Source organism: Podarcis erhardii (assembly GCF_964252035.2).
Source record: "Podarcis erhardii genome assembly, chromosome: Z".
Lineage (NCBI taxonomy): Eukaryota > Metazoa > Chordata > Lepidosauria > Squamata > Lacertidae > Podarcis > Podarcis erhardii.
The window spans coordinates 26,025,542-26,049,192 of NC_138504.1; the positions used below are offsets into that span (position 1 = coordinate 26,025,542).

The 23,651-nt window shown below is 44.0% G+C and overlaps 1 protein-coding gene across 1 annotated transcript in view; it reads right to left on the bottom strand.

Annotated features, from left to right (window-relative positions):
• Positions 1–6,168: 6,168 nt before the first annotated feature.
• Positions 6,169–23,651, bottom strand: part of CHRDL1 (chordin like 1) — a 56,930-nt gene continuing 39,447 nt past the window's right edge. Inside the window, exons 9-12 of the mRNA XM_081847159.1 lie at positions 22,788–22,982; positions 22,361–22,528; positions 20,698–20,787; positions 6,169–9,826 (exon numbers count right to left, since the gene is read on the bottom strand). Coding sequence (XP_081703285.1) covers positions 9,696–9,826; positions 20,698–20,787; positions 22,361–22,528; positions 22,788–22,982 — 584 coding nt within the window. The 3' untranslated portion in view covers positions 6,169–9,695. The remainder of the gene's footprint in view (positions 9,827–20,697; positions 20,788–22,360; positions 22,529–22,787; positions 22,983–23,651) is intronic.

Below are 23,651 nucleotides of genomic sequence, written 5' to 3' on the forward strand. Positions count from 1 at the left end.
GTGGAACATGGTTTGCTTTCCCTGGTTTTTATATTATACTGGCTAACCCCACTCCAAGAAACCCTTTGTTAAACACTATCAGGGTCTCTAGGCATGGTGTTAATGCTGGTGGCACTTTGAAAGACAGACGTGGGTAGACAGCCAGCCTATATAATCCTTCCTAGGCTGCCTTTAAAGGTCTATAAAATGTAATAAAGGAAAGAGTCTCATTAGTTGGAGGTAGGGGGGCTGATTGCATTGCCGACCACACTCGGCTTACAGCTCCTTCGTATGCAACTGTTTACCCACACAGCAAGACATGGGCTTAATTCACTTAGTAGACATACCATTTTAATTTTCTTACCTAGTGCAGCTTGTTCCATATCACCTAGCATGTATCTCAGACTGCAATCCTAAACCCACCTACCTTGGAGAACACCCTTTGAATTCCCTTCCAGCTCTAAAACTCTATGGTTCTATAAGACTTGATATGGATTACTGCCTAAGTGAGACTGGTGTTCTTTGTCTCATTTCAGTTTAAGTCTCTTCTGTGTTTGAATGCATGTTCATTTTGGATGCACTCATCAGAATGTCATTTCTGACTATGGGGGGGGGGAGAAGATTCTCAGGGAAGTTTGAAGGTCTGCTTCTGTATATATTCTGTGGCCCCCTTTTGGGTAGAAACACTTTTCTTCCTCTCTCATAATACTGGAACTTGTGAACATCCCACGAAGAATGTTGGAATATTCAGAACAGATAAAATAAAGGACTCCTTCACACAGCACATAGCTAAACTATGTGGCAGTGGTGGCCACCAACTTGGATGGCTTTAAAAGAAGATTAGAGAAATTAAGGGAGAGCAAAGCTACCAATGACTACCAGCTGTGATGGCTCTGTTCTACCTTCACTGTCATAGGCAGTATGTCTCTGAATACCAGTTGCTGGAAATTACAGGTGGGCAGAGTGCTGTTGCACTCATGTTCTGTTTTGGGGTATCCAACAGACATCTGTGCTGCACTAAATGAGTCACTGACCTGACACAGCAGGCTCCTCTTCATTCTTCTGTTCATACAGACTGACTTGAACTATATTGGAAAACCAACAGGAAGTAAAGCCTAAAAGCAAGTGATCTACTTTACCAACAAGTTAGTTTGCCTTTCTGCCTGTTGCCGCACCCATCCACCGTTTCAGGTCAATTTTGCTTTACTCCCTATTAAAACAACATACTGAGTATTGAGACTAGGGGAACAAGTGTGCTAGCTCCACCCTTCATTCCTGATGCCCTGCACAAGTTGGAGGGTTGCCTTGTTCACCGGGGAGCTGTTCTATCATGTAGCTTCCCTTGCATGACACAGAACCCTGGAAAATCAGGGTTCTACATTCTAGAGCAGGCATTCTAGAGCACTGCAGGCAGAGGGCAACCAAGAAGGCAAGTATGGTAGGATCTCCAGTCCCACATCTCTCCTCCCCTTCATGTAGTGATTTCATTCAGAAGACTAACACTTCTAGCTTGGGTCAGAGGGTAGAGAGGCCCTGGGAAGCAAACATCTGGAAAGTTAGGGACAAATCCTGGAGGAAATTGGGAAGGCAGGAGCGGATACAACATTGGTTCTGGAGAGTGCAAAGGGCAAAGGGAAGGTCAAAGATGAAATCTGACAAAGTTCTGATCACTGCCAGAACTTTGATTTTACTGGATTTTCAGACACACACTAATACAGGCTGATACAACATTGGGCGTGATTTTATTTTTCTAACTCATTGGATCAGCAAAATACTGGCTGCGTTAACAAACAACATGAAAGCTGATAAGAGCAGCAGAGGATTAATTTCATGCACAAATTAACAGTCACCATTGGCTGCAGTAGCAGAAAAAGCTTGTTTACATACCAGTAGCTGTTGTGCAATTAAGCAGATCCTTGCACTACCTTTTAAAAAAATCTTACATCAACCCTTGATTATATATTTGGGATTAGGATTACTTCCCCCCTGCTGCCTGCACAATATGTAATAAATCTATTTCTTCTTCATCATAAACCGGCTGGGAAAAGAGCCACTGTGCTTGAAGCTGTTTGTCTGCTTTTAGTGGCTGACACATTAGCTCTTTTATGTTGTGAAATAAGTCTTCACTTTCTTAACATCAGCCAGGCCTGGTACATAAACCTCTTGCCCTGAGGGAGGCCTTACCTTTGACTGCTTAAGTGGCAATGTTTTTGAAATTCCACCCCAGAGCTAAACTGGGCTTATGATCATCCCAGCATGCATTGCACCCATGCTGATGGCACAGGGCCTGCGGGGATGAGGTGAAGTGATTGCTGGCAAAATCCTCAAACTCTGTAAATTGCATTTCCACTTACACTGGCTTACAGGTGATTTCAATTGTACAAACACAGATTGGCCTTTCCTCAGATATATCACTTCAGACTGTAGTCATAGTTGTGGGAAGCTTCCCATGCATCGTTGTGAAAAACAATAAGCAAACTCTCTCTGCATACCAGCAGCCAGAAAAACCATCTCATCAGGAAGGAGGCTAGGCTACAACGTTATTTATACATTGTGTTGTTGTTGTTTAGTCGTTTAGTCGTTTCCGACTCCTTGTGCCCTCCATCCTTCCCAACATCAGGGTCTTTTCCAGGGAGTCTTCTCTTCTCATGAGGTGGCCAAAGTATTGTAGTCTCAGCTTCAGGATCTGTCCTTCCAGTGAGCACTCAGGGCTGATTTCCTTAAGAATTGAGAGGTTTGATCGTGCAGTCCATGGGACTCTCAAGAGTCTCCTCCAGCATCATACATACATACATACATACATACATACATACATAGTTATAACCCAGCCTTCATCAAATGGTCCCTGGGTCTCTGACTTACAGAAACATCACACTTAAAATAAGCACAATGTTCCTTTAAAATAATAAAGTAAAACCACAAACACCACCAATAGGAAGATAACAAAACAGGGGGACAGAACTGCAGTGCTCAGCCATGCACAGGAATACAGGAGGATAGTAAACACACATGCAAACAAAGGCCTGGGCAAATATGTGTGTCACGACTGATCATTGAAATAGCACATGGTAATGGCCCAAGAAGCATCCATTCAAGAAATGGGGAGTCACCACGGAGAATGCCCTTGCATGTGTCACCACCCCTTGAACCACAGAGGGTGGTAGCACTTCCAACAGGGCCTCCCCTGCTGCTCCCCTTCACGCCTAGGTAGGTCATTATGGGAGGAAGCACTTTCAGATAAACCCCTCCCCCTGACTTTCTAGCTTTTCATTCAAAGTAAATGGAGGTTTTGTATGGTTGTTTTCAGCATGGAGGAGCACTCATGAAGGACCATACTATGTATGATTCCTACCTATTTGACTTCATATTTATTCCTGCTGCTAAATTGGGTTTAAAAGCAAGGATGCTGGGTTAAATGACATCTGCTGTAATTGGCTGCATTCACACAGCAGTTTATTCCATTTTCCCGATGTTTCTCTAACAGTTAATTTCTGCATTATATTTGACTATAAAACACAGCATAAAAGCCACGTCTGGAAATATAGCACAATACTGTATAGGGCATGTTTAGCTCTTATTTCCGGGTTACTTGTTTTCAGAATAATCTGTTTGCAAATAACACAGAAATTAGCACTAAATTGCAATTACAGTATAAGTACTTATAGTAAGAACAATATATTAACAGTTAACTATTCCAAAATCAAAGTACTTTTTTGTTTGTTTGTTTGTTTGTTTGTTTACATAGAAGAAATTCAGATTCTTTGATTGTATGGGGCACAATAGAATTGAACAAGTTTCCTCCTATAAATATCTAGGCATATGGTTTCATGAAACTGTAAGGGTGGAAGGTATGGGAAAAACATGCCAGGACTAAAGTGGAACAAAAACAATTTTCTAAAAGGATGGGGAATTTCTTCCAGTAGCTATCCAGGTTTATAAAGCCAAATATTGTTTTTGGGGCACAAACTTGGTTTCCTGATTTTAAGCATTCATTCAAAGGAACTCAGACTTTTCCCCCTTAAGGTTAATATTCAACATTTCAAGGCATGCCACTTGAGCCACCCTTAATCTGGGAGCCAGCCTGAACTCTTTAAAGTGCCTAGTGTGGATTTATTCTATTCATTTTTTGGCTTTGCTGCTATCTTGTGTTTACTCCTAATGCCTTGGCTTCTAAGGTAATGTTCTGCTCTTTTGAATCACATTGGCTGAAGGCTGTGGTGCAAAAGGTCACTTCAAGGGTTTTTCACCTTCTTACCTGTTAACTCAGGATCTAAACGGTGCCAAATCAACTGTTTAACAGCGGCTTTCTGAATATAGATTTCCAAGCACTCCAAGGAATTGCACAGGGATCCTGCTTCTCCCAGTGGATGTGGTTAATCATGTCTCCCCTGCAGAGACTGAATGCCATATTTGGGATGGTAAACCATGTATCTCTGAATGTAGGAAGGTTTTATCTTTGGCAAAGTTTAATGTTCTTCCTTCCAATTTGTTATAAGGTAGGTACCCAATGAACCATAGATGCTGCCCTTGTAAAAAGGTCGAGAAGGAGTCTGTCTTCCATGTCCTTTTCTGGCAAGCAGTTACGAGAGACCTAATAGATCCCATGATCTTATGGTCGGTTTGCTCCAGGGATCCAGTCATGGGGCAAGTGGCAAAGTTTTTGACTATGTCCAGCCATACTAGACCACTTATGACTCTATCTCTCTATATCTAATCTATCTATCTATCTATCTATCTATCTATCTATCTATCTATCATCTATCATCTATCTATCTATCTATCTATCTATCTATCTATCTATCTATCTATCATCTATCTATCTATATCTATCATCTATCATCTATCATCTATCATCTATCATCTATCATCTATCATCTATCATCTATCATCTATCTATATCTATCTATCTATCTATCTATCTATCTATCTATCTATCTATCTACTATCTATCTATCTATCTATCAATCATCTATCTATCTATCTATCATCTATCATCTATCATCTATCTATATCTATCTATCATCTATCTATCTATCTATCTATCTATCTATCTATCTATCTATCTATCATCTATCTATCTATCTATCATCTATCTATCTATCTATCTATCTATCATCTATCTATCTATCATCTATCTATCTATCTATCTATCTATATCTATCTATCTCTATCTATCTATCTATCTCTATCTATCTATCTATCTATCTATCTATCTATCTATCATCTACACACACACACATTTAGCATTATAGTTCTGTGTTTTTCATTTGTATTAATGTGTACTTTTATTACTTGTCAATTTTTATAAAATTAAATGATCTGTTGAATGCAAATAAAGTGTTGTTGATGATGACTACTGCAATGCATTGTTTGTGGGGCTGCCTTTGAAGACAGTTCAGGAACTACAGCAAGTGCAAAAGGTGGTAGCTATATTGTTAATTGGGACAAGAAGGCACAAGTTCTAGCCTGACTGCACTGACTGCTGATTTTGTTGAACCCAATTCAAACAGCTGTTTTTGACCTTCTGTGGCTCGGGGCCCTGATAGCTAAAGTCGCCTTTCCCCAAATGAACTTTCCTAGACCCTGATATCAACTGAGGCCATTCAGGAAGGTCTGGTGAGTAACACTGAGAGAACAGGCCTTCTCTATATTAGTAACCCATCTACAGAATGCTTTACCCAAGGAGGTCATCTGGCATCAACTTTATTTCTCATTTGGTACCCGGCGAACATGTTTTTGTTTTTCCAGGGTAGCATCAATGAATGAATGTTTTACTCCGGTTATGTTTCAATATGTTTATGTATATTTATTACTGTTTTACATTCCTGTTGTAAATCACTTTGGGACTTTTGTTGTGGGAAGCGATTCATAAATTCAGTAAACCTAACCCAGCTAAGCCTGCCTTTCATTGGTCACCAGCAGTCACTGATTAACATGCCTCATGGTGTTGTGGTAATGACCAAACAGAGAAGGAAGTTATGCATGTCTCCCTCAGTTCCTTAGAGGAAAGATAGATAATGGAAAATGTTTGGCTCATTCTGCAAAGAATACATTACATAGATGTTGGTTCTGAGAAACTGTCAAAATTAGAATATGTGTTGCCTCTTTTGTGTCAAAGACTGCTTTACAGAATGGCAATTGTCTAACACAATGAAATGCACATTAGGCCCATCCCCATGAGAGAGAAACTTTCCTGTTTGGAACAACTTCAAGTTTATTAACTTATAAAAGTGATAGAACAAATACATAAATAATGGTTACAAGTATGTGTCTTGGGAAGTGGGTGGGGAGAAGCCCAACCTAAACCCAGGCTATGGTGTATATTTGTTAATCTTAAGCAAACTCACTATATTGGTGCTTCCTTTTCCTTAAAAAGTTGTTATCATACAAATAAATACACAGTCTGCACCCCACCTTTCTTGTCACAAATACAGAAAGTAATTCACTTTTCTTTCAAAAATAAAAAATAAGTACAGTACTGTACACTTTCCATGAACTTCCCACCTCACAGTGGTATACTCCAGAAATAGGTATACCACACCTTATCTGCTAATAATTAGGCCTAAGTGCTCATTAAGTTTCCACTGAGAGAGGTGCTTGATGCTTCAGATTATACTTCCATGTCTGGGAAGAATCACTTTGTAGACCACTCTGGCTATGGTGGGACTAAATCCAACGCTTCTCTTCTGTTTGCAAAACAACTCCCACTTGCACAACATAACTTCCCCTCCCTGCTACAACCCCCTCATGCAAAAACTGTTCCAGATGTTTTTTGGGGGGGCGGGTCCTCTGGAACAGCCTTTGTGTATGTATGGGGAGAAACAGAGGAAGGGGAAGTGGGGTGTTGGATACAACTCCAGCATTGCACCTGACAAAGTAGGCCTTTGGCTATGAGAGCCCACACAGCAGACTTCAAATGTGCACCAGCTGTTGCTGTAACTTTACTGTGATGCAGGAAGGTGCCTTCTGCTGAGTCAAACCATCAAGTTCAGTATCCTCTACAACAGGGACAAGACAACATGGTGTCCTCCAGGTTGCTGGACCACAGCTTCCACATTCCTGACCATAGGCCATGGAAGTTGAAGGCTGATGGGAGCTGCAGTCCAATAGCATCCGGTGGGCTCCACATTGGCTATCCCTGATCTGCACTACTGACTGGCAATGACTCTCCACTGATTCAAGCAGGAGTCCCACCCAGTCCAGGCTTACCTGGAGAGTGAACCCAGGGACTAAACCTGGAATAAAGTGTGAGTTCTACCACTAAGGTAAGGCCCCTTCCTTGCTGTGGCATTTGCCAGTTTTGGTGAGTGCTACCGTCCTGAAACGAATCATAACTAAAATATTGATCAGCTCCTACCTTCCGTTTTACATGGTGTGAAACAATGGACAGAAGCTGATGGCAGGGAGGTTGCTTAGAAAGCCATGTGCAAATGATATAGCAGTGAAGCCATTAGCATAGCTTAATGCATGAAGCATAGTATAGTTGAAAGGATCGGTGGGAATGTGGCCTGCAGTTCTGGCAAGAAATGATACTTCCATCCCCAGGCCAAACTGGAGGCTCTTCCAGACCTACTGTTTACAGCACTATAGGTACTGTTACTTCTTGTTTTCTGGAGTGAAATTGTAGCAGACTGCCCACCCCATTGGTCATTTGTCATTGTTCTTTGGAGGGTGGTATCATATTTTCACATTGAGAAAAGTTCTGTGCCTGTAGCCACACCTCTTCATTCTCTTGTTCCACCAACCAGTAAATCTCAGAATTATGAGCACAAACACAAGTTACTGATAGGCTTTTTGCAGCTGGGGTGTCTGTGTGCATGTGCATGTAGGTATATAACACTTGGAATTCTGACTCTATGGGAATTTAGGAGCATAGGCAGCAGGAACTACTTGAGTTCACTGCTTCAGACTGAGCTAGCCTCTAGTGTCACTCTATCAAAAAGGATAGGGGAAATATGGGAAACAGAAACTGCTGAAACTCACCCCCCCCCCAAAAAAGAAATTGGGAAATTGTATGACACCTTCCTCACAACGCAGATCTTGCAGAACTGTTCCAGAAATTCCACAAATGCTGGAAATTTAGTGACGGAAGAAAAAGTAGTCTTGAGGACTGCAATGTTGCAGAATAGCAATGGAATGACAATGATGCCATGTGGAAACACGCAAAAAAATCTGGAAAAACAGCAGCTGAAGGTATGATTGGAAGGTCCCTTAACTGTGTGGTTACATTGTGTGAATGTATTTTTTAAAGACTAAATAGCAGAAGTATGCATGTAAAGGAGCTGCAACTCTTCATTTCCCAGCTACTCAATGCACAGGATTGGGCCCCCTGGCCTACCATTTACTCTTAAAAAAAACCCATTCACAAAATGACCATTTCTTTTTCTCCTCTTCTCCATCCCCGCAGAGCATGATAAGCAGTTTAAAGTTCTTCATGTGCTCCAGGGATTATGACTTCATTAAGGCTGCTTGGCGGCCAAGATGCATGCTAAAAGGGACCACAGGAATACAGCTTTGAACTACCTATACCGAGTTGGAAATGAGTGAAAATAATTTTAAAAGGAGCCTTTCCCTCAAATTAGTAGAAAAATAGAGTGATTTGTGCTAATGTCTGCTATTTCCACAGTTAACAGGAAAACTATACATGCTCATGCACGCAACAACGCCCTGATGCCAGTTTTCGGAAAGCAAGGTTAAGAGTGGAGAAGCAGGGGAATGGACAGGGAGTGCTTAAACTAAGGTCAGAGGCAAATTATGCCCTGCCTCTGCCTCTCTGTCTGCCCCTTGGAACTCTCCTCCAGCCACAATCCCATCACCCTGCCTGTCCCATGAACTGTAAAAATATCCCTGGATTGCTTGGATAGAGAGATGCATGCCCAGAAGGCAGCATGGCTGGACTGGAGCCTACTCTGTAAAGGTAAGAGTCACATCCATCGCCACATCCACCCCTGGCAGGTTGGGCATGTGGAAATGTGACCCTTCAGCTGAAGAATGTTCCCTGCATCTGGCTTAATCCTTTCATCACCAGCCCTTTTTATGATGATGATGATGATGATGATGATGATGACGACGACTAAAATCATTTCTCCAAGCTACTCCACCTGGGCAGGGGGGTTGTTTTCCACATCTGTGTTTATGAGGGATAAGCACCTTGCCTGCCTGCCTGCCTGCCTGCCCCCACTCTTGAAGCTGCTTTGCTCTTAAAACAAAACAAAACAAGACCTGCATCAAGGCAGTATTGTACATTTTAACATGTAATGTGTCATTAGCCCCAGAGGCACTACACCAAAAGCCATGGTACCTGTTAGTTTGAAATCTCACTTTATATTCCAAGCTCTCCAATATTGCTGTCAGAGTCATTTCCAGATCTGCATATAGAACGTTTTCATTTTTGTTGTTTGGCCTTTTCCTTGATCATTAAGCTTGCCGGATCTAATTACTATTATTATTATTTTTCCCAAACCAGTAAAGCCACGACCCTTTACATGAAGCTAAACCCTCCCATTGTCTCCTGCCAGTAACACAGCCTCCTAAGTCTTCCGGAGAGATACTGAAAAGCCTGAGACAGATCTACATGAAGGAGCAGGTTACATTGGGCATGAGATGAATATTGACTTGCATTATAAGTTTGGCTTTTAGGGCTTTTAGGAGAAGCAGATTAAGCCCGCAGTCCAGCTGCAGATCCATGCCTTCATCGGCTTTCTGGCGTTTCTCTCTTAGCAGTGGTCCCTCTCAGACTTCTCCAGGTACAAAACCTTTACCAAATCTTCCAGCTCTGTCCTGCACACCCGAGCTTCACACATTTGGCTTATTTGAGCTTCTCCCTCACTGAATATTTTCCACTGGCCTAAAACAAAACACAAACAAATATTTCACTTCAAAGTAGGGGCACCAAATATGTCACAGCACAGAGAAGCTTTTTATCACGTGGAAGCACATCTGAACCCCAGAAGGTTGATGGGAAGAGCCTCTATACGTTCATGTCATGAACCATGTGCTTGAAATGTACGGTGTTGATGTGACCTATAGTTATCATTGGAGGAGGACATGGCTGCCTGTCTGGAAGCTTGAATAGCAGCACTTCTGCTAAGAGGTGAGGAAACACACGGCAACTTTTTGTTGTAGATATAATACCAATAAAAGAACTACATATCGACTCAAACCACAAGGCTTTAAGGAGTCAGTCCATCCATTCAGTTGCCTAACATCAACTCTAGAACTGTGAAGTGCAGAGAGATTGAGAGATGTATGTGCAATGGTAAACTTTATATGCCTACTTTGCTACTCTTTGCTGTAGCCTTGATGTCAAACTAGGCATTATTGGGAAGCCCTTGAATAAAATCTCTTGTGGGCTTCAAAGGCATTAATAATGGCTACAACTCCTGTCAACCTAGCAGTTCTAAAGCACGTCAAAGTGCAAGTAGATAAATAGGTACCGCTCAGGTGGGAAGGTAAACAGCGTTTCTGTGCGCTGCTCTGGTTTCGCCAGAAGCGGCTTAGTCATGCTGGCCACATGACCCGGAAGCTGTACACCGGCTCCCTCGGTCAATGAAGTGAGATGAGCGCCGCAACCCCAGAGTCGGCCACAACTGGACCTAATGATCGGGGGTCCCTTTACAGACAGAAAACAGAGAAAATCCTGTTTGCTATTTGTTCTTTCCTGCAACTAACTGTGGAAACATATGAAGCAATGCATAGACAGAGGCAGGTGCTTTCCCTTTTGTATCATGTTCATTCAGTGGAATCTATTTGGATACCTCCAAGGTCTTCTTCACACAGCAAAAAAAATCCAGAGATTGTAATTTGAGAGCAAAGGCATCTGGCAGCACAGACAAGGAATTCTAGGGTGTTCTAGCTCTTGCTGACTATCTCTGGTCAGATTACAATTTGGCTCTAGGGAACTGTGTATCCCACCCACTTGCTACATATCAGAAATTCCTGGAAGAGATCAGTTAAGAAGGCTTAATTTTGCCAGTCATTCTTGACTTTCAGTAGGCTTCAGCTTTTGACTCACTCCACGTACATGTAAACAAATCAGAGGCTGAAAAGAATCAAGGGATTGTTTGTCTAGTACCACTGATCATGTAAACAACCCTTTGATTCACACAAATGAAATAAAGATCAGAATATTTTCAAAAGTTGCTGCCTTGGAATTTTTCTTGGTATGGTCAGATTGTGGGCTTCTCTAGGCAACCTGTTTATTGAGCACCCATCAGGGCTGGATTTAGATGAAGAGAGGCCCTAGGCTGCTCCACTTGTGAGGCCCCTCCCCACCCTCACGACTAGAAGAAAATGGAAGAGTGTTATAAACAAAATTGAGTGAAGCCAAGGATGATGATGGGTATTTAAAATTCTGCAATTCACAATTTCTCCTCTAAAGGACATAAGATATTATTGTTAAATACCACAGTGATTTAAAAAAAATGCATAAATGTTAAAATTGACACTGAATTTTTTTTTGTAATAACTGAACTTTTGTGGAATAAGCATTATTTTTTTTAGGGAAATGAAGTTGTAAAACACACATTGAGTTTACAAATTTTATTGCCTGGGAAGTGTAAATAATATGATCATGGTTACCTGACAATGTGGCACTTTTAGAATCTACTTTATGTTGTCATTAAACAGTCAGTTTTAAAATACATATTAAGAAGTAAACTACAACCATCAAATATAGTAAGACTAAAAATGTCCCCCCCCCAGCCTTCCTTATAGCAAAATCATCCAAAACTTCATCAAAATTTGTTTGTCTAAGTTTGTCACTTTCAATGTACTTAATGCTAAGTGCGGACAACCTCTCTTGAGACACTGTGGCCCTTAATTCATTTTTAATTCTTTTGAGTCTTGAAATATTCCTCTCTCCTGAGCAGTTAGTGACCATAAAGCTAAGAAAGCGTGTTCACATAAAAGAGAGCACGTGTTGCGGTTGGGGCCGAACAAAACCCATTTTAGTGGCTAGGCCATAGATGGCTAGAGGCCTGGGAACAGATAGGTGGATGTTGTTACTGGGGCAAATTTGATGTTGCCAATTTAGGGGTGGGGTCAATGGCTTTATAAGCAGGGTCCACAGCTTTCTCTTTCTCTTTTGCTGTGGACACCGGATCACATGGAGTGCTTGGACTGTCTGGAGGACAGTAATGCAATCTTCTCATTGTCTGGTTACACTTATTTATTTCCCCCTTCTTTTAATCCTCTTTAGTCCCTTAAATAATTTAATTCCCCCCTTTTCCTGTTCGATTTCCCACCCCACCCCTTACCCTGCCCTGTGGGAAGATTCTCCCTGTATCTGTGGCTTGCCTTTCCCAATAGGGAGAGGGCCCCTGGTAGGGGCTTTCTTTCGCAAAAAGGTTTCCCCCATTTCTCCTGTTGTAAGTTGTGGGGCTAGTCAGGGCTGTTCCCAGCTTGGCTGGAATCATTTTCGTTTATAGCACCCCCGAAGGTTGGCTTTGTTTGTTTGTGTGCAGCGCTGTTGGCCAAGTATTGATCTAGCCTTGGGCGAGAGCACTGTTTTGAGTTCTTTTAATATTGCTATGAGACTAAGATTCTCAAGAGCAGAGCCAGGGAGGCCTATTTGGCCTGCACATTACTTCCAGGCCTAAGTCTGCTACAGGTAGCAGTTAATTGTTAAGTCTCTGACCTCTCTATAAGAATGTACCTGCTTGCAGGCTCAGTTGCTGCTAATGTATATCTGAGGCAGACAGGGCGGCAGAGGCTCCCTGTGCCTCCAATGACTATGAGCACTCTGTATATGCTCTTGAACTATGCTGTTTCTGAACAAGTTTATTTTCGTTAAGTTTGTTTTGCCCTGATAGTGGCGACTGCCATTTTAGAGACGAGCCAGTGTGGCTTAGTGGCTAAAGTGTAGGACTAGGACCTGGGAGACAGGGTTCATATCCCCCTCTTAGCCATTGTTATCACAAAACAAAACAAACTGCTCCTTTTGGGCTATTCTGTAGTTCGGCCCATTTGTGGCAAAAGAGCTTTGGGTTTCTTGAAGGGGTGCTTCCCTCTAAAAGGGCAAGCAGGGGTACCTGGACAGGCTGTGGGCTACCTCAACTCTGCTATTTCACTGGAGACATTTATGCCTGGCCTAGCAGGTGATCCTAGGGCTTTGCCCTAGAATTTGATGGCCTGGAAGCGTTTCCGGCCTGAATAGTGCCCCCATGTGGTCCTTGAAGCATTGGTTTCACCGGTTCCTTACATGGTTTAGTTTTTGCAGACTATGACAGGGTTCTGCAGATGCCTCCAGAGCTTGCCTCTCCTGCAGGGGATGACTTGCGGACGCCCCAGGTGCCTTCTTCCAGAAGGAAGCATTTTTGAAGGCTGCAATCCAGGAGGAGGGCAAAGAGGAGCAGGGATGATAATTCAGACATCACCTTGGACCTCTACAGGGGTCAGGCTGAGGCTGTCCTGCGTCTTTAGGGATCATCCTAGATAGCTCAGCTGGTCAGTGCATAGTGCCGGTAATGCCTAGGTTGCAGGACTGGTCCCTATGTGGGACAGCTGCATGCTCCCCCATTGCTCTACCTGGACACTTAGGCCCAGAGTCGAGGGCCTTTTGGTGGTTCCCTCATTGCGAGGGATGTAACAGGAGCCATGTTTGCAATATGCAAGCGGGAGAAAGCACCTTTGCGTGCCCGCATTGCAGTTTGCTCTGTGCATTGCAGGGCACAGCGCTGCACGGGCTGCATTTGCATTGCATTGCGTGAGAGATTTGCATTTGCATTGCACAGAGGTGTGCATTGCACGGAGGGTGTGTGTGCATTGCACAGAGTGTGTTGTTGCATTGCACGGAGTGTGTTGTTGCATTGCACGGAGTGTGGGTGTGGGCACATTGCACGGAATGTGTAGTTGCACTGCACCAAGTGTGTGAGCATTGCACCGAGTATGTAGTTGCATTGAACAGAGGGTGTGTGCAGCGCACAGAGTGTGTAGTTGCATTGCGCGGAGCATGTTGTTGCTTTGCACGGAGTGTGTAGTTGCATTGCATGGAGTGTGTGTGCATTGCACGGAGGGTGTAGTTGCATTGCACGGAGTGTGTAGTTGCATTGCATGGAGGGTAGTTCCATTGCTTGAAGTGTGTTTTGCATTGCACTGAGTGCGTTTTTGCATTGCACGGAGTGTGTAGTTGCATTGCACGGAGTGTGTAGTTGCATTGAACGGAGTTTGTAGTTGCATTGCATGGAGTGTGTAGTTGCATTGCACGGAGTGTGTAGTTGCATTGAACGGAGTGTGTAGTTGCATTGCACAGAGTGTGTAGTTGCATTGCATGGAGGGTAGTTCCATTGCTTGAAGTGTGTTTTTGCATTGCACGGAGTGCGTTTTTGCATTGCACGGAGTGTGTAGTTGCATTGCACGGAGCATGTTATTGCATTGCACGGAGTGTGTAGTTGCATTGCATGGAGTGTGTGTGCATTGCACGGAGTGTGTAGTTGCATTGCATGGAGGGTAGTTCCATTGCTTGAAGTGTGTTTTTGCATTGCACTGAGTGCGTTTTTGCATTGCACGGAGTGTGTAGTTGCATTGAACGGAGTTTGTAGTTGCATTGCATGGAGTGTAGCTGCATTGCATGGAGCGTAGTTGCATTGCTTGAAGTGCATTTTTGCATTGCACGGAGTGTGTAGTTGTGTTGCATGGAGTGTAGTTGCATTGCATGGAGTGTGTGTGTGCTGCACGGAGTGTGTTTTTTGCATTACACAGAGTGTGTGTGTCGGAAAAGGAAGCTGGCTTGGCGGCAGCTTTGTCGGAACTTCTTTAGGGGTTCTGGCCAGCGTCGGCCCTGTAAATTTACGTATTATGATGGCAGCACAAGATGCCCCCTGCCCAAGAGGGGGCTGGAAGCTGGCATGCAATACCTCAATACCTTTTGCCATATTCCCATTTTATTTGGGATCCAGATGGATATCGTTGCTAAAACATGCCACTTGCCTATGGAGAAGCTGTCTGCCTTGAAGGAAGTTATTTTGTAATACTTCCTCTGTAGCAAGTGATTCTTCATCAGATCCGATCTTGCTGGGTCACTTAATTAATCTTGCATGCAGAGTGGTTGCCCCAGGCCGCCCCTTCCCTTTCCACTAGGCCAGGCTGCCTGCGGCCTGAGGTCCCCTTAACTTTCTCATGCAATGGTTGCAATTCCTAAATGTCGAGGTCCCCTTGCCTTTCTCATGCAATGGGATCTCATGCAATGGTTGCAATTCCTAAATGTATGCAATAGTAGTTGGCCATGGCAGGATACCTGGAACTTGCACAGGGATTTTCAGGTTCATGCTGATGCTGCTGGATCTTTGCCCTTTGGGTTTTTTATTTATTTATTTTATTTTTTTTATTTATTTATTTATTTATTTAATTTTATTTTATTTTATTTTATTTTATTTTAGGAGCTGCTGGTGTGCAAAGCCATGGCCTCAAGCCCGTGTGGTGAGGCAATCATGTGACCTAACTTTTCTTGAGTTTTCCCCATTGTAGTAGCAGTTCACATGTGGCCCGAGGAGTTCAGTGAACATCGGATCTGCTTTTGGTCTGATAACCAGGTAGTGGTGAGCGTCTTGGCAAAACGGTCCTCACGCTCTAGCTGAGTCTCCGCCCCTCCGCTCACGCTTTCGAGCTGCGCCGCTTAAGGTTTAATATTGTGCTTTCTGCTCCTGATTACGGGATCCTCTAATGATGTCACTGTCACTCTATCCCATTTTCAGATGGAGCGGTTCAGATCCTGGGCTCCAGACACTCAGCTACTGCCAGACTTTTCCAGACCACCTGTGGCATTTTGGCAACAATTAGTAATTACAGAGAGCAGCAGCTTCCATTTCCCCTTCTGCTTTTAGCTCTTATGGGAAGGCCTGGATGGATTTCTTAGCCTTAAGCTGGCAGCCCTTGGCCATTCAGATGAACTGGCCCCCATCCTCTGAGCAGATCCTGCAGTATTTGGTCCACCTGCTGCAGATTGGGCGTGCTGTTAGAACTATAAGAATTCAGTCCGCTGCAATGTCTGTTATACTGAAGCTTTATTTTTCAGAGACCCTTGTATAAAGTTTGTTGTGTGCAGGGCCTTGGAAGGTTGGAATAGGCTCCAACCTCATAGGACACTGGGCAGGAAGTCGGTCAATTTTACCAATGCAGTATCTCCAACAAGTTAAAACTTATCTGCTGGTAAAAGATCAAGGCGAGACTCCTTTCAGTATTCCATTGCATTTTGGTGCACTGAGGGTTGGGGAAATGGTTGTTGGAGCTAGCACGGGGCTGAGAGTCTGGAGGCTTATTGCTTCAGGACTTTTCCTTATCTGCTTTGGAGCTTGTCATTAGAGTCGGGAACTCTAAAACAGACTTAGTGGGCAGGAGTGCCACAATCTGGCTTCCCGTCACAGGTAAGGAGGGCCCTTGCCCAGTTATGGATACCAGAAATTTGGCTTTTCATTCCCCTGGGGGCTGGCCCGCTCCTAGTGCGTAAAAATGGGTTCCTGTTAGCCAGGCATCAATGTGCTTACGTCGTGCACCAGTTATTACGGCCTGCGGCTTGCCTACCGCTGAACACGCCTCATTCCTTCCAAATAGGGCTGCTGCAAAGGCTGCACACTGGGGGCCTGTCAGTAGACAGGATTGTGAAATCATTGAATGTCTGATGCTGAGAAGGGTTATATCAGGAAGCGTCACAATGATGTCTGTGCTGATGCTTGTCTGTTATTTCCTTTTTTCATAGGAACAGCTGTGCACATTTGGGCCACAGCATTGTACGCTGGGCTGGCAAGCGCGCTGACGAGTCTGGACTGGGCGCCATCTCAGTCTTCCTGCCCATGTGAACATATACTGGATGTCCAGATGGGGAATGCTTTGGGAGGAGATCCTTCCTTTGGCGGTCGAGTGTGACCTGTGCTGGTCCTCCCGCAGTGCTGGTGGTACAGCTGGACAAGAATGATTTGCCATCTTTCTCCAGCATAAGTTTGCATTCCTGCATGCAAGAGGGCTTGGTTCGAGTTGATGGCAGCTCTCCCTGGACTCAAAATAATTAAAGGCATTGGTTCAAGGTGATCTGGAGGGGGGGTTGGAGCACCTGTCCCCTCCAACCGCTAGATGCGGTAGCTTTGGAATTCATTGCTCCCCCACAATGTTTGCTTGTACTGATGATATGGTGGGGCCCAGTCGTCAGTGCTGCCCTGCTGAGGTCAGGTGCAGCTAGTCGGGAACCAATGCCTAGACAAACTACCACCGTTTTGGCCCTCCTTCGGCGATTGTGGTGCAGCTTGAGGAGAATGATATGGCTTCCTCTTCCTGCTATGAGCTGCGTGCGGCCATTTTACAGGACCTGAGGGAACTGGCGGCACTGGTGCCGACCGGTAGGTTAATTTGGTCACAGCTGCTTCAACGACGCACTTGGAGGGGTAGCCCTTGCCCAGCTGCCACCGAACGAGTGAGGAAGCGGATTAACTCCACTGCGAGTAAGCTGGTGGTCGATTTGGGCGGGTGCGTGATCCCTCACCCTCTTATTTCATTCCGGGCGGTTGAATTTTATAGGGATGACGGGGTTCATCTCTCGCCAGTTGGGAATGATGTTTGGTTGGATGCGATGGTGTCCAGGCTGAGGGTGTGGCTTAATTTGTGAGTGGTTGGCGGCGAGCGTAAGGGCTCGAATGGCGGTTAGGCATTGGTTAAAATTGGTTGGTGGAGGGGTATGGATTGGCTGTGCCTGCCCCTCCAATGCTGCTGCTGACGGGTATTCCGTTAAAGGAATTCTGAAGCTTACCATCCCCTTTGTCCAAACCCTGACGGCAGGGTGCGGGCCGCGTAAGCTTCAAGGAGCATGCGCGGAGTAGCTGAGGGCCTGTGACGCAGCTCCAGCTGACTCTGTCCCGTGTTCCTCCGGGACTGACTAGGGAGTCAGTGCTGTCCCCCATGGCGGGGGGTGACAGATAGTCATAACCAATGCCTAAGCAACCACTCTCAATTTGTATGCAAATAAAGTTGTGGCCAAAATTATGCCAAAAACCTTAAACAAAAATTACGTGTGATGTGTGAGTTATTGGGGAAGGGGTTTTGGGGGACCTCAACACGCAAAGCGTGTTCACATAAAAGAGAGCACGTGTTGCGGTTGGGGCCGAACAAAACCCATTTTAGTGGCTAGGCCATAGATGGCTAGAGGCCTGGGAACAGATAGGTGGATGTTGTTACTGGGGCAAATTTGATGTTGCCAATTTAGGGGTGGGGTCAATGGCTTTATAAGCAGGGTCCACAGCTTTCTCTTTCTCTTTTGCTGTGGACACCGGATCTCCCGCCCGCCCTCCCTTGTTTGGGCTTGCGCCTTGACCTTGCTTTGCCTGTCATAGGGTCGCTCGCATTGTTGCGAGGGCCCAGTAGGAATTTTTCCAATCGGCTGATTAGTGCGTGCCTTTTGGGTTTTGCCTACTGCTTAGCAAATCGTCACAACTTGTAAGGTTGGCGGTTAGGCATTGGTTAAAATTGGTTGGTGGAGGGGTATGGATTGGCTGTGCCTGCCCCTCCAATGCTGCTGCTGACGGGTATTCCGTTAAAGGAATTCTGAAGCTTACCATCCCCTTTGTCCAAACCCTGACGGCAGGGTGCGGGCCGCGTAAGCTTCAAGGAGCATGCGCGGAGTAGCTGAGGGCCTGTGACGCAGCTCCAGCTGACTCTGTCCCGTGTTCCTCCGGGACTGACTAGGGAGTCAGTGCTGTCCCCCATGGCGGGGGGTGACAGATAGTCATAACCAATGCCTAAGCAACCACTCTCAATTTGTATGCAAATAAAGTTGTGGCCAAAATTATGCCAAAAACCTTAAACAAAAATTACGTGTGATGTGTGAGTTATTGGGGAAGGGGTTTTGGGGGACCTCAACACGCAAATAGCCTCAAGATTGCTTCCACATTAGGAAAGGCCATCTGAATTTTTTCCTTGTATATAATTTGATAAAGGTCTGTATGAGGCAGAGAGTGCTCTGCTGTAAGCCTATGTCTTTGTCTCATGTACAGATGAAAGTGCAAAGTTCATCATGAAGTTTGAGGTCAATATCTTCTGGATATGCTTCCATCAACAGTTCAACACCTTGCTGAATTTCTTGCTTAGATGATGTCAGATTAGCAAGAATGGAAAACAATTGTGCAACATCACTGTACACATTACTTCTTCTTTTTAAAATGGCTTCAAGTGCATCTAATATAGGAATTAAGGATTTTATCTTAAACTTATCTCTTGTTTTGTAGCTGACATTTGGCAAGGTGGCTTTTGCTTGTTTCTCAAGCTCATCAAAATTTTCTCTAGTTTTCCTTAAAAAATCCAGAAGTGAACTGTACAAACTTGCACAAGAACTCAATAACAGGTCTGATTTCTGAAGGGCTTTGCTGACCTTGTGAAAATGACCTAGCACATGGGTCAAAAAATAGGGCTCCACTGGCTGGCCCTGAGTCTCATAGTTGCTGGGCCTGAGCTCCCCTGCCCTTGCATGAAGTCTTGGGTTTGCAATTTTGGGAGAGGGCAAACTGCCTGCTGGGGGGTAGGTGAACTGGGGAGGCCCCCTAGATTTAGAGGCCCTAGGCTTCATCCTACTTAGCCCATACATAAATCCAGCACTGGCACCCATCTTGATTTGCTTGCAGGAAGCGTCTGTGGAAGTTAGATTATATCCCATCTAGATCAAGCACCCATTCTGATTTGTTTGCCTTGTGAATATATGACAAAGGACATCCTGACTTGCTTGCAGGGTGTTTATAGGTCTTCCTATTACTTGTTCACTCCACGCTTTCTAATACATTTGTCTCACTTTCTAAACTGCAAAAAGTCAGATTCTTTTTTTTTAAAAGTGGTTTTGTTTCGCTAGGGTAACAAAGCCTTTAACTGTGGAAATCTAAAGTTCTGATACAGTACGTGCTTAAATTTCGCCCACAAAATAGTGACAATGTGGAAGCACCCTTTATCGAGACATTGGCAAGCGAAGTTAATTTGCTTGATGTGCTAATTCATATAAGCACAGAAGAAGAGCCTGCTGGATCTCCTCAATGACCCATCATCCTGTTCTCACAGTGACCAGCGAAGCATGCAATCAGGATTCAAGCACAAGAGCACCCTCCCCTGCTGTGATTTCCAGCAACTGGTATTCAGACACATTACTGCCTTCAGCTGTGGCATCTCCACTACTGCCAGTAGCCATTGATAACCTTCTCCTCCATGAATTTGGCTAATCCTTTTTTTTTAAAAATCATCCAAGATGGTGGCCACCACTTCTTTCTGTGGAAGCAAGTTCCATAGTTCAACTATGTGCTACATGGAGAAGTACTTGCTTTTGTCATTCCTGAATTTCCCAACATTTGGCTTCATTGGAAGTCCACAAGTTCTAGTGTAACAAGACAGGGAGAAAAACATTTCTCTAGCCACTTTCTCCATGGCATGCATAATTTTATAAATGAGGGCTGCCATACATCCAGATTTTCACTTTTTGAAATATGGCAACCCTATATACTGTAAACATCTATCACAATCATTTTGCTTTATGTTCCAGAATGATCAGATCCAAACGTCTCAGAGACAATGGTACAATTAATCCAATTAGTAAATTGAGGATGCAACCCTACGTACACATTGAAACCAGTGGGACAGACTGAAGACATAAAGTTCTAGGCTCTGCGTATTGAGTGTGTGTGTGTGTGTATGTGTGCGTAGGAGAACGTATTTCTTCACAACTAAGTTTTTGTGAAAAATCAAAGAAGGTATTTGACTTACTCAAAGTGGTCTTTGTGATCTGCTTGAAGTGGCGTAGTTCACTGAACTCATCCTTGGATACTGTTTGCTTGTCAAAGTGGCTCAGGATACCTGCAGCAAATGGTTAGAAGAACACACTCAAGAACCACCTTCTGCTTCTTGACACCAGGCCTTGCACAACTTGATTGCACAGCCTGAACCACCAGCGAACTGCACCATATTGTGCAGCAATTGGGCACCAGTAATTATCAGGATTTTTGACAGGCTTTAAGTGTTTCCATTTGCTCCAGCGTCAAAAAAGAAAAATCTCATACAGACAGATCTGACAACAGGCTTTCCTCACTTTATCCACAAAGCTTCAGCTCATTCTGGTTTGACTAAAAGCAAATCCGTTATCAATAGTGGGCTGGGGGAGCAGGTCTGCATATTTTCTGCTAAAATGTTTTAACAAGTAAGAAAAAAGTCGAAACATAAAGGGGTTCAGCACAACCCTGTGTACCTTGTAAAAAGCAACAAGTCAACCAAACAACAACCAAGTAGACTTTGAAGAGGGCCTACCTTTGTTTGCCCACGAAAAGTTGTGTCCGAATAAAGTGGTTAGTTTGTTAAGGGGACACAACTCATTTTTTGTGTGTTTTTTAGTGCTAGATGCAGAAACTTGTTTTTATATCACATTTGGAGGTGGTGCAGGGGGACTGGGGAGACATTAACCTGGATCATGGGTTTCCAAAAATTTTGGACCAGAGGGCATTCATTTTGGACCCATAACAGAATTGCTACTGTGCAGGAATTATCTCAGATGGATGTTGAAAGGACATAGCATAATGGCTGATCCCTGTTAAAGAGAGAGAGGACCACAAAATGCTGCATCAGTAGGGGGAGAAAGCACCTACATGAGCCACCAGCATGCCTGTTCGTTTAGAGAAGCTCTTTACACTCTTCTCTGCTCAGAACGGAACTGGGCATCAAATGAAACATGGGTATGTTGAAGGGGCAATATTCAATGTAGGAGAGGCTGAGCCTGTGCAAAGAGGAACTGAGCAGGAAGAACAAGCAGACTCTCTTCTGATGTGACTTTTTAAGGGGATATTTACTGAAACCTTTTGAAGGTGTCATAGGAGGTACTGGCAGGCACACTCTGACCTAGATACTAGGCAAACTCCATTTGGCAAACTCCGACCTAGATACTAGATAGAATGCCTTTCTCAAATTGTTCTACATAGGCACGACAATCTTCTGGGGAGGTACTTCTTAGCATCTTGTCTTATTTACTGTTTTATTTTCTCCCCCCCCCTTAATGGATTGTCCTAAATGTATTCCTTTTGCTACTCCCATTCCTCCCCTCTCTTCCTGCCACACCCTCTCTCTCTCTCTCTCTCTCTCTCTACCTTCTCTACCTACCTCTCTTTCTGCTACTCCTTTTATCCCTTTCTTCCCAATTCCCCCATTCCTTATCATCTGCATAGAATAAGGCTGAGAACCACAGGTTGCCAAGCTCTGCTTTAAGTTCTTAAAAATACTTGACTCCATTTTGTTTGCTTTAATCCTAATGTCCAAAACCCACTTGCTTGGGAGTAAGCCTCACTGAATTCAATCCAATTTCTGAGTAGGCATGGTAACACAGATCCACCCCCCCCCTTGAAACACACACCTTGATGATGGAAAGAGAATGTTCCCCGCTCACCTTTTCTAATGGTCCACATGTGGATTTTGACTTGCGGTGGTTGATCTGTCTCCAGCGCTATCTTGCGTATGGTTTCTCCTTCCTCAGAGAGAACAGCTTCATAGACAGGGAGCATCTCTTCACCACAGAAGTAGTCTTTGCTGTCAAGGTTCTGACTTCCAATTTCATCTATAAGGGAAATAGGTCGATGCATTCATATTTTACTTATTACATTTTATTCTCTCATTTACTCCAAGGATTCCATGCCCCCCTCCCCGTTACAACTCACAACAATCCTAGGTTGTATGTTAGGGTTAGGTTAGACTGAAATGCCTGCCAGGTTGTGGCTGTTCCCCTGTGCCCCGTTCCACAGATGCTAAAAGACTCAGGGTCTGAGAATGGGGTTGTGGGCTGCCCTTTTAAACCCAAAGCAACCTGTTATCCATACCTGGGCAGACTTTACAGCACTTTCCTTCAATTTTCCTTGGATGCTTGCAAGGATATTGATCGGGGCAATTAATTTTTTTGCATTCTTGCTTGGTGACGTTGCAGGTGCACAACACACACTCCACAATTCCGTAGGACCGAAGGTTAGGGTGCCAGGATTCTCCGTGGGAGTAGGTTTTTCCATTGGAAACACAAACTGTGGTGAAAAATGAGAGGGAGGGGAGGACAAAACAATTAGAACTTAGATAGCTGCAATAGGGATAAAGTAACCACAATCTTGCCCATTAATTACTCAAAAACCATGGCACATTTTACCAGCCCATATTTTACCCACTTCATCACAAGAATATTGTGTGGGACTTTATCAAAAGCGTTACTGAAATCAAGATACATTGCATCCACAGCATTCTCCTGATCCAAAAAGCTTCTAATTCTATATATATATATAAAAAGAACTGAGTTTTGTCTTGCATGATTTGTTTTTGAGAAGCCTTCTCCCTGCAACTGTTGGCTACTTGCGTATACTCTTCCTTCGTGGTTTCCCCATTTTTCCATTTATTATACATGCCCTTCTTAATTCTCAGCTCATCTTTAAGCTACAACCACACTGGTTTCTTTAAATGCCTCCCACTTTTCTTTCTTGTTAGAATTGACTGCCTTGGTGCCTTCAATATTTCACCTTTAAGAAGCTCCCATCCCTCTTGGACTTCCTTGTCTTTCTGCACTGTTTTAGTGTTGTTAGCCGCCCTGAGCCCGGCTTCGGCTGGGGAGGGCAGGATATAAATAAAATTTATTTTTTTTATTATTATTATTATTATTATTATTATTATTATTATTATTATTAACATGGCCGACAGGTTGGGAT